At 40.7% G+C, this 14,296-nt stretch overlaps 1 protein-coding gene across 2 annotated transcripts in view; it reads left to right on the plus strand.

Moving 5' to 3' along the window:
- Positions 1-6,459, plus strand: part of SLC25A24 (solute carrier family 25 (mitochondrial carrier; phosphate carrier), member 24) — a 65,036-nt gene extending 58,577 nt beyond the window's left edge. For both annotated transcript variants that reach the window (XM_011968869.1, XM_011968870.1), the window contains exons 9-10: positions 1,661-1,811; positions 4,323-6,459. In XM_011968869.1, coding sequence (XP_011824259.1) covers positions 1,661-1,811; positions 4,323-4,507 — 336 coding nt within the window. In that variant the 3' untranslated portion in view covers positions 4,508-6,459. The remainder of the gene's footprint in view (positions 1-1,660; positions 1,812-4,322) is intronic.
- Positions 6,460-14,296: the final 7,837 nt, after the last annotated feature.

Consider the following 14,296-nt stretch of genomic DNA (forward strand, 5'->3'; position numbering starts at 1 on the left):
TTTTTTTTTTTTTTTTTTTGTAGTGGTATGTTTTGATTCCCTTCTCATTTCCCTTTGTGTGCATTCTATAGATGCTATTTTTGTGGTTACCATTGCAACTACATAAAACATACTAAAGTTATAGCAACTTATTTTAAACTGTTTACAACTTAACTTCAGTGGTATAGAAAACTGTTTCTTTACATCTTTCACCTCCTCCCCACCAACTTTATGTCTTTTGATATTATATATCCTTAACATAGATTTATAGTTACTTTTTTTGCTTTTCTTCTTTAAATTCTGTTTAAATTTTGTTTTTGAAATAGATTTTAAAGTTATTTTTATACCTTCATTACAACACTATAGAATTTTATAATATTCTAAATATTGACCTTTACCATAGAGTTTCATGTTTTCATATGGTTTTGTGTTGTTATTTATCATCCTTTTGTTTCTCCTTTTAGCCTTTCTTGTAGGGCTGGTCTAGTCGTGATAAGCTATGTCAGCTTTTGTTTGTCAGGGACAGTCTTAATTTCTCCTTTTTTGAAGGACAGTTTTGCCCATACAGTATTTTTGTTCGGCAGTTTTTTTAAGTTTCAAAACATAGAATATAACATTCCATTTCCTTCTAACCTGCAAGATTTCGCTTGAGAAATGCACTCAATGGATTTTTTAATCCATTGAGGTAATTTTTTAATCCTGTAGGATTTAAAATTTTTAGTCTTACAGAATTAAAAAAATTAAACTAGTTATATAACAATTAACATGTATTTTATACTTAAAATAGCTTATGTTTAAAAAGTTGATTATCATATATATTTTATGCAGTTTCTCCTAATTATTGCCTTCTAATGAAATACAGAGATCTAGAGTAATGGGGGATAAAGTATGGCCTTTTGATCAGCATGCCTGGTTCTGAGTCCTTTTTTAAAAACTCTGGGCCTGGTGTGGTGGCTCATGCCTATAGTCTCCACACTTTGGGGGGCCAAGGCGGGCGGATCACCTGAGGTCAGGAGTTTGAGATCAGCCTGGCCAACATGGTGAAACCCCGTCTCTACTAACAGTACAAAAATTAGCTGGGCGTGGTGGTGGACGCCTGTAATCCAAGCTACTCAGGAGGCTGAGGCAGAAGAATCGCTTGAACGTAGGAGGCAGAGGTTGCAGTGAGCTGAGATTGGGTCACTGCACTACAGCCTGGGTGAAAAGAGTGAGACTCCATCTCAAAAAAACAAACAAAGAAAAACTCCACTGAGATGAATTTTCCTCATTTCAGAATAAATCAGAATAAAATCAGAATAATAGATTTATGTCAGAGTTTTTGTAAGGCCCAAATGAAATATATGTAAAGTGTAAAATGAGATACAATTAGTAGAATTATATTGTTTTATTAATACTCACCATAAGAGGTGTTCTTTAGATCCTGCAGCGTTTGGTACGCAGTTCATGTTTGTTTAGAAGAATGTGAGTAACCAGTGCAAAGCTCATGTGTTCTGCATCCCTAGTGGCCTCCCACCTCTCCACAGAGCCGCTGCCTCCTACAGTGCCTGCAGCTTCTACAAATGCGTGGCCCCGTGCTGCAGAAATGGGGCTTGTCATGAGGCCGAGAATAACTGTGAAAATGTTTGCATTGAGTGAAGTTGTAGAGTTCGTTAATTATTTTTCTTCTTTATTTCTCTGGCAGCTCTTGAAGTCCTATTGGCTGGATAATTTTGCAAAAGACTCTGTGAACCCTGGAGTCATGGTGTTGCTGGGATGCGGTGCCTTATCCAGCACCTGTGGTCAGCTGGCCAGCTACCCATTGGCTTTGGTGAGAACTCGCATGCAGGCTCAAGGTGAATTTTTGATTACAGAACCACACCGATAAAAGTGCTGCACCGGTAATATGCTTTTAGAACTCCAAGTTCTACTCAGATGCAGAGTGTAGTTTTAAGATGGCATTTCTCAACCATTTTTTCATTATTGCCTCCTTAAGGAATCTTCTCAGAAATTCTTTTTCTGAATACTCCCTCGTCATGAAATTTTTCTGTGACTGAAGCATTGCATATGTACTGTGTGCATACATATGCCTTATGCATAAACAGAGTAAGATTTTTTTGACTGTGTTACATGCACGTTTTAAGATTATAAGCTTTGGTATCTGATGGATTTGGGTTCATATCCTTGCCTCAGACTTCTTGGGGTTTTTAATGGGAATGAAAATTGTACGGTGTTGTAAGAATTACCAACAATATAAATAAAGCATCTTGGGTTTGTTAAATTCTTGGTAAACGGTGGCTGGAATCAGTTTTTAGTGTTGTGTGGACCCTACAAGTTTTGCTCTGTGATTCCTCCTCACTGTGACACTGTCTCCATGGTTGGCTTTGATTACACTGTACCGTCCTGGTTGTTCTGCCAGCCCATTGATAACTGCTACCATTTGCTCACTTTTATTGCTATCCCAACTCTATTAAAGTATGCATTCAAATGCCTTTCTTTTCTCTTTGATGTTTTCCCTGGTCAGTCTTATCCATTGTTTTCTTAAGTAGTACACCTGGGGCATCTACAGCTCCATTCCCAACCTCCCTTCCAAGTGCCAGCCACAGCAACCCCAGCCAAGCAGTCAGTCATTAATTGGCAAATACTCCCTCAGCCATTGTCCTATTCTAGACACTGACAGATGCTTGGGATAGAGCAGTCAACAAGTCAGATGTGGCCCCACCAGTGTAGAGTAGAGAAGACGTATATCCAGCAAGTAAACAACCTGGTTAAACCAACTCCCCTTTTGTTAGGGGAGCACAGAGCAAGGAGCTATAACCTAACTTGGGAGCTGCAGAATGCTGTCAGTGAAGCTGAGACTAGAAAGATGAGTGGGCACAGGCCAGTGGAGTGGGAGCAGAAAACATTCCAGCTGAGGGAAAGCATGTGTGAAGACACTGAGGCAGGCACCAACATGGTGTATTGGAGGAGCTGAGAGACAGTCATGGCTGTAGAGAAAAACACAAAGTAGTGAACTACACGTTTCTTATGTATTTTCTCATTTCACCATCATAACCATCTTGGGGATGGGAATACTACTATTATCCCCATTTTTCAGATGAGCAGCTGGGGCAGAGAGAAATTAAGTAACTCCCACAAGATTATACCTGTGGTAAATAGTGGGACTGGAAATCAGACACATGCAGTCTGATTCCAACCCTCTTGTCTGCCAGCTCCGATCCAGACCTTTGCATGGCTGATATGGCTGATAGATTGTCTGTGGCTGATAGATTGTCATTTCTGACCTCAAAGTCTGATCATTTTATATCTGTTCAGACATCTTTGCAACCTTTCGGTATCAGTTCCAAAGTTCTTAGTGGGAATTTCAAAGCCTTTAATAATCTGGCTCCACTTTATTCACTATCTGTGTAATAACCACATACGACAATCAGCTGCATCTCCATAGCACATGGTGGTCCTCCCATTGTCTTGGTTGTGCCAGCAACACTGGATTTCGCTTTCTCTTGTTGCTTGTTGAGGTCATTTCCAAGGCCCAGGTCCTTGTGCTTTCCCCAAGCTTCCCAGAGCTTCTTCCATACTCCCCTTACATCCTGGGATTTAACTGTTCTCTCTTCTGCGCTTGTCTGATAAGAAGGAGACAGCAGCAGTGTGGGGTGGTGGAAAGTATACCAGCTTTGGAGTCAGACCATTGGATCTCAGCCCCAACATTTTCTACTTAGGATTTTTAGGACAAATTTCTCCATCTTTCTAAGCCTCCATTTGCTCACTTATAAAATTGATATAATATTTATCTTGCAGGATTGGTATGGAAGGTAATTAACCCAGTCTTTAGGACATAGTAATTAATAAATAACTATTATTACCATCATTTTTTTTTTTTTTTTAGACGGAGTCTTGCTCTGTCACCCAGGCTGGAGTGCAGTGGCCAGATCTCGGTTCACTGCAAGCTCCGCCTCCCGGGTTTACGCCATTCTCCTGCCTCAGCCTCCCGAGTAGCTGGGACTACAGGTGCCCGCCACCTCGCCCGGCTAGTTTTTTGTATTTTTTAGTAGAGACGGGGTTTCACCGGGTTAGCCAGGATGGTCTCGATCTCCTGACCTCATGATGCGCCCGCCTCGGCCTCCCAAAGTGCTGGGATTACAGGCTTGAGCCACCGCGCCCGGCCACCATCATTTTTATAGTTAGGACACGCACTGTTAGGTGCTATACAAAGAGGATCATAAAAGGGATATTGTCTTGGGCTCCTTGGAATAAATGTTATCCTTTTACCGTATTCTAGAATATCATTCTGAATCATAATTGTTTGTTGTAATAATAATGAAACATGCTTGAATATGAAATTACTCTCTTCTTTTATTTTTTTTTAGCCATGTTAGAAGGCTCCCCACAGCTGAACATGGTTGGCCTCTTTCGACGAATCATTTCCAAAGAAGGAATACCAGGACTTTACAGAGGCATCACCCCAAACTTCATGAAGGTGCTCCCTGCTGTAGGCATCAGTTATGTGGTTTATGAAAATATGAAGCAAACTTTAGGAGTAACCCAGAAATGATGTTGCATTTTTTTGCTTTAGCATGATAATTGAAACTTTCAACAATCCTTGGAGTGACTTTTTCTCCTCGAATTGAAACAAGTCTATGGCAAAAGAAGCTGCATTTTTTTCACAAAAGGGAAGACGACAACAATGGTCACTTCAAACTTTTGGGCTCAATTATATGTACACAGAAATGTTAAAAATCATAGTTTTAATGTGTTTTGAAAAGGCTACACAATTTTACTTTGTCTTTTCTTAATAATCCTGCAAATCTCTGCCCTGAATCCGAAATCTGAAAATGTACTTGTTTGAACAAAATTTGTTTTGTGTGGTAGAGTTATAAATCATTAATCTTTATTTCGGGTGGTTCATGTTTATGCCAGTTCCTTTATACTTAAATGTCTTGTTTTATATATTTTGAATGTCTTTATGGATTTCTTTAAATTTCCTTGTAGAAGAACCATTAATAGAAAATCATTACATTTAAAAAATATACCTTAGAGCAAAAGCATCCAAAGAAGTGTAGGGTTTATGTCCTTATTTTTCTCTCAGCTGAATAGGAGTGAACACAGTGGTAGAATTTCTAAAGAGAAGTGATGAAATTATATTTATTTCAGTGGGCACTTTTCCATTTTATATGTACCGTTATTTGGTTCCTGGAGTTATACACTAATTTTCAGTGTATTACTGTTAAATTATCAACACAAGACAACTTATTTGAAAGATTCTGTTTATTCTGCCATTGCTTTGAAAAGCAGCAAGAAATGAAATCCTTTGACTTATATCAGCTTCTGAAGAGCATCTTTGTTTTCCTTTGTCCTTTGTTTCCTACATTTTGAATCAGATTCCATTTTAGTCAGGAAGACTTCCTGGGACCGATCTTAGTAACCTGAAATTTCTTTTGTAATTGCATGAAGTGGGTTGATCGTGAGCAAATGACGTGCTTATTTCTCCCTCATTGTTGAATATCTTTGAACTTGCTGTTCTCAATTTGGGTAGCACAAAGGTGAGAGATACATATTAATAGTAGTATGTATTACTCTTATACATTAGATACCTATTTTTAAATGAAAGGCCCAATTTGTAAACGTATGCGTTCATATTTTCTCTTGCCCCAAGTTTTAGGAACATGTTATGATATAGGAGACTTAATTTATAATAATGAGAGCATTTTTTTTTTTATTTTACTAAAACCATTTTTGTAGTCAACTATCTTTTCTTATTTGTGTGATTGGAACATAGAAAAATATTTACTAGTTGAAGTTATTATCAGTTTTTAATTTAGTTCTTAAACTCATTTGACTTCTAATAATTTCTGTTATAAATTGCCAGCATTTTAATGAAAATCTAATGATGTAATAGGCATTTTCTTTATTTGAACCTACCTCTTTTATTTTCTGAACCAAAGAGAAAGATGGACTGGTGTTTGTGAAACATTTTTTAAAATGTAATTTCATTTATATTAGTTATGTTTGATAAGTATCTTAGTATTTTTATAATATGATAAGCCTGGGATTCTACTTTAAGGGTTATTTGTACTTTTGAGTAATATATAAAGTGACAATATTAAGGTACATGATCAGCTCTTTCTAATTTTACTCATAAAAATTATGGAAATGAATAATTTTGCTAACTTTTGAAATTTCAAACTTCTGGAAAATATGAAAATATTCATTGTTCATTATGAATTTAAATTGTTCCCTATTTAACATTTGTAAGGTATGAATGTGATTTGTCTGTACATCTTGTATCTTTTCCAAAAAATAATTCTGTATCTTTTGGATAAAAGCCGAGAGTTGAAGATAGTATATTTCTGACAGTACTGAATATTTACTTACAGTTTCTATAAAAAATATATATTTGTTTCTAAAATTACTTGTTTTCCAGTTTTTATTATTTCAGAGAAAATTCTTAAGTCTCAGTTTCCTAATTAAAAAAAAAATTGTAAATAAAGCAAAAAGTGTGTCCTACAGCTTAGCTGGCTTAGATGTTTGGCACCAGTTTGAATCATGCTTTTTACATCTGGCTCCATGTAGTCTTTCCAAACATTTTGGCCCTTCCCGAGCAGCCTTTGTAGATATTGTCTGTATGATGCATTTTGACACAAGATGATATTTTTTGTGATACCAAAATTCCACATTTACCAACTAGAGTTACAGCCCTGGGGTTCCCAGTACCAAGGGGGACCCAGAGCTACAGGATTGGCCTGGCTCATCTTGCCGTGGAGTATCAGTTTGTCTTGAAATTGTGGGGGAAAAATTCTAAGTTGAATTCACTGGTAAGTAATTTTTAAAAATTTTATAATGCAGATTACAAATGCAAAATTTGACTTAAAAATTAAAACATAAGACTGCAGAGAAATTCTGCATTTCAACTCCAGTACTACCCAGACTTCAGAAATAACTTATCAGTTATTTCTGTAAGCTTTTCACTTACCTGACTACCTGTCAGGTAAGATGGCTGTAGCCGACACAGTTCCCTGCCCACATACCTGTCCCTATCCACAGCTGCACAGGGCAGCTCTGTGTGCAATTGCCAGCATCTGCTCCTCTGTTCTCAGGGAACCTTTTGTTAGAAAAATGCTGCCGTATTTGTTTCTTGCCTATTAGTCTTGTCTCCCAGTCAAGAGAATAAATTTATGCAAGCAGAGATTGTACTTTACAGTGTTTTGACTTTGAGCTTGACATTAGATTGCATTTGTAAAAGTGTGGCATGGCTTCCTCATCCCCCAACAGGAACTTTGCCAGCCCTTTTGTTCTTATGGAATGTCGTTTTTTGAAAAGAGCACCAAAGGAGTAACAATATTACGGAGGGAGCAACCCTCCTTTGCCATATCCTCTCACTGGGAGACACGTGGAGCAGTCTGAAGTCATTTAGGCCACTCTCTGGGAGAGCACGTCCTATGATATTCTCCCAGCCCACCCCTTTCCACTGTGCTCAAGTTCAAGCTGACCAGCTCTCTGATCACAGTGTAAATGAAGATGATTGTCAGTGGGCCCCGGAGTCCTATACCCAGACACTCAGCCACAGCCACTAACCCCAGGCCACTTCAGCATTTATTCCACCAGCATTCACTCACTTATTTGTTCTTGCAGTGAGCATTTATTAGGCACCTGTTATGGCTTGGCTTTATCCCCATCCAAATCTCATTTTGCATTGTAACTCCCACAATTCCCACATATCGTGGGAGGAACTGGTGGGAGGTGAATGAATTGTGGGGGTGGGTCTTTCCTGCACTGTTCTCATGATAGTGATTGAGTCTCATGAGATCTGATGGTTTTAAAAACGGGAGTTTCCCTGCACAAACTCTTTTCCTGCTGCCATCCATGTAAGATGTGACTTACTCCTCCTTGCCTTCCACCATGATTATGAGGCTTCCCCAGCTACATGGAACTGTAAGTCCAATTACACCTTTTTTTGTAAATTGCTCAGTCTTGGGTATGTCTTTATCAGCAATGTGAAAATGGACTAATACACTAAATTGGTAACTGTAGAATGGGGCGTTGCTGAAAAGATACATGAAACTGTGGAAGTAATTTTGGAACTGGGTTAACAGGCAGAGATTGGAACAGATTGGAGGACTCAGAAGAAGGCAAGAAAATGTGGGAAAGTTTTGAACTTCCTAGACACTTATTGAATGGCTTTGCCCAAAATACTGATAGCAATATGAACAATAAAATCCAGGCTGAGGTGATTTAGGATGGAGATGAGGAACTTCTTGGGAACTGCAGCAAAGGTGACTCTTGTTATGTTTTAGCAAACAGACTGGGGGCATTTTGCCCCTGCCCTAGAGATTTGTGGAACTTTGAACTTGAGAGAGAGAATTTAGGGTATCTGGCAAAGAAATTTCTAAGCAGCAAAGCCTTCAAGAGGTGACTTGGGTACTGTTAAAGGCATTCAGTTTTATTTGGAAAATTTATAGTCTGACTATGAGACAGAAAAAAAAACCCATTTTCTGGGGAGAAATTCAAACTGGCTTTAGAAATTTGCATAGGTAGCAAGGAGCAGTTAATGTTAATCCCCGAGACTGTGGAGAAAATGTCTCCAGGCCATGTCAGAGACTTTCGTGGTAGCCCCTCCCATCACAGCCCGGGAGGCCCAGGAGCAAAAAGTGGTTTTGTGAGCCAGGTCCAGGGTCCCTGTGCTGTGTGCAGCCTAGGGACTTGGTGCCCTGTGTCCTAGCTGTGGCTGAAAAGAGTCAATGTACAGCTTGGGCTGTGGCTTCAGAGGGTGGAATCCCAAACCTTGGCAGCTTCCATGTGGTGTCGAGCCTGTGGGTGCAAAGATGTCAAGCACTGAGGTTTGAGAACCTTCACTTAGATTTCAGAAGATGTATGGAAACACCTGGATGCCCAGGCAAGAGTTTGCTGGAGGGGCTGGACCCTCATGGAGAACCTCTGCTAGGGTGGTGTAGAAGGGAAATGTGGGATTGGAGCCCCCGCACAAAGTCCCTACTAGGGCACTGCCCAGTGGAGCTGTGAGAAGAGGGCCACCATCCTCCAGACCCCAGAATGGTAGATCCACAGACAGCTTGCACTGTGTACCTGCAAAAGCTGCAGACACTCAACACCAGCCCATGAAAGCAACCGGGAGAAAGGCTGTACCCTGCAAAGCCACAGGGGCAAAGCTACCCAAGATCAAGGGAACCCACCTCTTGCATCAGTGTAACCTGGATGTGAGACCTGGAGTCAAAGGAGATCATTTTGGAGCTTTAAAATTTGACTACCTAGCTGGATTTCAGACTTGCATGGGCTCTGTACCTCCTTGTTTTTGGCCAATTTCTCCCATTTGGAATGACTGTATTTACCCAATACCTGTACCCCCATTGTATCTAGGAAGTAACTGCTTGATTTTGATTTTACAGGCTCATAGGTGGAAGGGACTTGCTTTGTCTCATATGAGACTTTGGACTGTGGACTTTTGGGTTAATGATGAAATGAGTTAAGACTTTGGGGTACTGTTGGAGGCATGATTGGTTTTGAAATGTGAGGACTGAGATTTGGAGTGCCAGGGTGGAATGACATGGTTTGGTTGTGTCCCCACCAAAATCTCAACTTGAATTTTATCTCCCAGAATTCCCACATGTTGTGGGAGGTACTCAGGGGGAGGTAATTGAATCATGGGAGCTGGTCTTTCCTATGCTATTCTCGTGACAGTGAATAAGTCTCATGAGATTGATGGGTTTATCAAGGGTTTCCACTCTTGATTCTTCCTCATTTTCTCTTGCCACTGCCATGTAAGAAGTGCCTTTCACCTCCCACCATGATTTTGAGGCCTCCTCTGCTATGTGGAACTGTACATCCAATGAAACCTCTTTTTCTTCCCCGTCTCAGGTATGTCTATGGGTGCAAAAATGGACTAATACGGCACCCATTGTGGACTGAGGTCACAACATGGAACAAAAGACTCAGTACTTCTTGTCTAGTGGGGAGAGACAGATGATAAACTATTAATAAGTAAAATATGTAGTGTGTCAGGTGGTGCTAAGTGCAGAAGGGAGAGCTGGGGCTGTGACCAGGACTGCAGTTTTAGAGAGAGAGATAGAGAAGGCCTTATTGAGGAGGTACTGTTTGAAGGTGGTGCAGGAATGTGCTATACTGAGTCTGGGAAGAGCATCCAAGCAGCAGAGGGAAGCAGGTGCAGTAGCCGCAGGAGGCAGGAACCTGCAGGAGGCCCGTGTGGCTGCAGGGGAGGAAGCCCAGGGAGGCAGCAATCCAGGAAGCAGAGGGGACTCTGAGGGAGCCACATCATCATGCATTTCTCTATTTCTTGCTTTCTAGTGCTGCGATAGCAGCAGTTTCTTGAGGGTGCTCCCTAAATAAGATTCAAATGTCTCTCCTCAGGGGGTGGAGGACACTTGGGGTGGTATCATTGGAAATGATGGAAAATGCCGCAGTTTCTGGGAAGATTCATGTCCATCACAGGCAGAATAGCTTACTGCTACCTGGACACGTGGCCCATTCCCTAAGTAGCATGTCTGTTGGCTTCTGTGTGCCTCTCCTCCTCCAGGGAGAATTGTAATTTTTAAAAAGAGAATTAACTTAGAAACCTTAAAATCTTTCTAGATATTTTCCAAGAATTACAGAGGATTTTAATCTTAGCAAACTAACAAGGCTACCACTATCCTCACTTCCTTCTCCGATCACCCTGTACCTGCGCAGGGTTGGTTTGTTTATTTGTTTTTAATTTACACAAGTTTGACAATGTTGGAAACAATCCTTTTATTGGATTTTTTGTTTTGTGTTCATTGATGCTGTCCTGTTTTAAATTAACTTCCACAAAGTCAAGATAACCACAGCAAACAAGTGATTTGTATTTTGTTACCCCGGAAAGACAGGCTGGTTTGTCCAGGGATTTTAAAGCTTTCTAGAGTACCCTTCGAACCTAAGCTTATCACAGACTCCCTGTTTTCCCAGTCAGCGTGAGTTTACGCTCATCTCATTACACTGGTTTCACCGCACAATCTCAGCCACGGGCTCAGGAGGAAGTGGCCTGAATCCCAGCACCTGTAATCAGTGCCTTCTGTAGCTATGCGTCACCCAGCCAGTCTTTGCTATACTGCTGGGGGTCCCCACATTAATCTTAGTGCAGCAAATGGGATGGTAAAAATGTGGTATTTCTTTATTTTATTTAAATCAACTGAAGTCCAGCTCCTTAACCACTCAGTGTTGTGCCAATGATCTAGGATGTCGGCCCCTTTGGACACTGGCCATGGTCTACACCACACATGGCTGAGGCACCCTTTGTTCTAGCCTGCATGGTCCCTTGTTTCCAGCAGTTGTGCCATGCTTGGGATGGCAGCAGTTGGGAAGACATGGAGCATCTGTGTCTGGGGTCTGGCCTTTTCATTCTGAAAAGGTGACGAGCAGAATGTGGATCTCCCTTAGCCTTGGGACCCACTAACCTTTGTCTTCTTCCAAACCTCTGACCCACCTCTTTTTCTCTCTGCTCTTAAAATTATCCCTCTCCTTTTCCCTCTGAGGCCCCTGTCATCCTCTCTCTGCTTCAGTGTTTGCAAAAGACAGAAGAGCCTTTGATCAAAAGTGACTTCTGATTTCTACTTTAAAAAATCACAAAGGGGAGGAAATGCTAAAGGCCTGACTCCTGCCCTGAAATGAGACAAAAGGGAAAATATAGGGAAATAAATACAAATTAGTATTTTACGCTATTGTCCTGCTACAGGCTGTCAAATTGCCTCCTGTGTCCTGGTACTCTGTCTCAGGAGTAAGCCTTGTGCCTTACAGCAGTACGCTCTGCACATAAAAGGAGATGATTGTTTTGTTTGTTTTAACATAAACAGATTATTATACCTATTGAATCTCCAAGTTCCCACACTATATTGATATGTGGCAATGCAGTTTCACAACCAGACAGTTCAATAAATGGTGTCCAGGTTGAAGGGTCAACTATGTAATTAAAATTCAACACTTTTCAATGGCCTGGGGAGGAGATGGGAAGTATGGGAGAGGGTACAATTAGTTGGAATGCTGAAAAGAATGATAAGGTGAGACTCCCTCTCTGCAGGGAGTCTAGACCTGTTTCTAAATCTCTTTTGTTTTTGGATGTGTTCGTGAATATGAGTGCAAGCTCTCAGAAGACGAGGCTGATAAAGTTGCAAGTGTAGAATTAGAGGTGAAACTGATGAGTCGGGTGCTTGAGTTTCTAAGTAGAAGAATCTGGTGGAATTCTTCTACCAGAAGATGAGGAACATGGTTTAAAGCCCATCCTTTAGTGATCTTTGTTTTTGTCCTGATTTTATTCCCTTCCTGCTTTACTCTTTGTAAAGATGTTCCCCCTTAAGATATATGGGGAAATGTTCTATAAGGTAATAAAGCTATATTAAGGTGAACAAAAAGCAAATGAATGAAGACTTTTGCTGGAGTTTGGAAAGTTAGCTATTTTATATGTATTTTTTTTTGAATAGCAGAAATGTATGACTATTATTTTAGGGAATTCCAACCAGAGATTGTGGGAGAATTTCTTTACTTTGCCAAGACTTAATAATTCACTTACTCTTTTTATAAGGCAGTGAGAGACATTCATTGGTCAAATGGGTTGTTCAACAATATTCTTTCTATTTTATTCACATAGCATTAACTAATAATCTTTCTATTTTATTCATGGTACCATTAACATCATCAACACTTTATTGAGTGTAATTGGATTTATTATAATTGATCACAATAAACTGCACATGTTTAAATTATATAATTTCACAAGTTTTGACATATGTATATACTCATGAACACAAGATGGTGAACATACCAGTTTCTGAGTACATTAGGAAACCACCGATTGCTTTTTTTTTTTTGGGCGGAAGGGGGATGGAATCTCGCCCTATTTCCCAGGCTGGAGTGCAGTGGTGCGATCTTGGCTCACTGCAACCTCGGCCTCCCGGGTTCAAGTGATTCTTCTGTTTCAGCCTCCTGAGTAGCTGGGACTACAGGAGCATGCCACCATGCCCGGCTAATTTTTGTATTTTTAGTAGAGACAGGGTTTCACCATATTGGCCAGGCTGGTCTCGAACTCCTGACCTCGTGATCCGCCTGCCTCAGCCTCCCAAAGTGCTGGGATTACAGGTGTGAGCCACTGTGCCCTGCCTGATTGCTTTCTTTCTATCACTGTAGATTCATTTGTATTTTGTAGAATTTTATGTAAATGTCTAGCTTTTCACTCTGCAAAGTTAATCAGAGTTATCTGTGTTGTTGCATGTCTCGATAATTCATTCTTTGTTTTGCAGAGTAGAATTCTCTTGTAGGAATATTCCACAGTATGAGGCAAGGCCCTACAGAGAAACTCTATATAGAAAGGGTCTCCATGGGACCGGGTGCGGTGGCTCACGCCTGTAATCCCAGCACTTTGGGAGCCCGAGGTGGGCAGATCACAAGGTCAGGAGATGGAGACCATCCTGGCCAACATGGTGAAACCCATTTCTACTAAAAATACAAAAATTAGCTGGAAATGGTGGCACACACCTGTAATCCCAGCTACTGGGAGGCTGAGGCATGACAGTCACTTGAACCCAGGAGGTGGAGGTTGCAGTGAGCTGAGATCGCGCCACTACACTCCAGCTTGGGTGACACAGTGAGACTCCATTTCAAAAATTAAAAATAAAATAAAAAAAGAAAGGGTTTCCATGGAACACTTGATCCCTCATTGGCAGAAGAGGTCAAGGAAAAACACCAATGTGAAACAAGGGCAAAAGGTGAAAGAAAATTAAAAGGCAATTAATAACTTCAGGAAAAATTAAAAGGCTCTAATATAAAAGAAATGTGGCAGGGCATGGTGGCTCATGCCTATATAATCCCAGCACTTTGAGAAGCTGAAGTGGGCAGATTGCTTGAGGCTAGGAGTTTGAGACCAGCCTGGGCAACATGGTGAAACCCCATCTGTACAAAAAATAAAAAATTAGCTGGGCATGGTGGCCTGTGCTTGTAGTCCCAACTATTGAGCAGAGGGCAGCTAAGGTGGGAGGATTGCTTGAGCCTGGCAGGTCAGGCTGCGGTGAGCTGTGATTGTGCTGCTGCACTCCAGCCTGGGCAACAGACTGAGACCCTGTCAAAAAAAAAAAAAAAGAAAGAAGGAAAGAAAGAAAAAACAAAAAAGAAATATAATTATAGTGAATACTAGCTCGGCAGTGAAAAATACTTCAAAGTCACATCATCAATGTGATTTCAAAATAAAACGGTAAGCCTAAATATAGCTATAGAAGAATGTAAACGAGGAAGCAACAAATGTAATCACAAGCTGAGCAGTAGGAGAGAGGACGTGGGGCAAAAAGGGAAGGGTAAGGAAGGTGGGGGTGTG

This window comes from Mandrillus leucophaeus, unplaced genomic scaffold (assembly GCF_000951045.1).
Source record: "Mandrillus leucophaeus isolate KB7577 unplaced genomic scaffold, Mleu.le_1.0 Scaffold861, whole genome shotgun sequence".
NCBI classification, from domain to species: Eukaryota; Metazoa; Chordata; class Mammalia; order Primates; family Cercopithecidae; genus Mandrillus; species Mandrillus leucophaeus.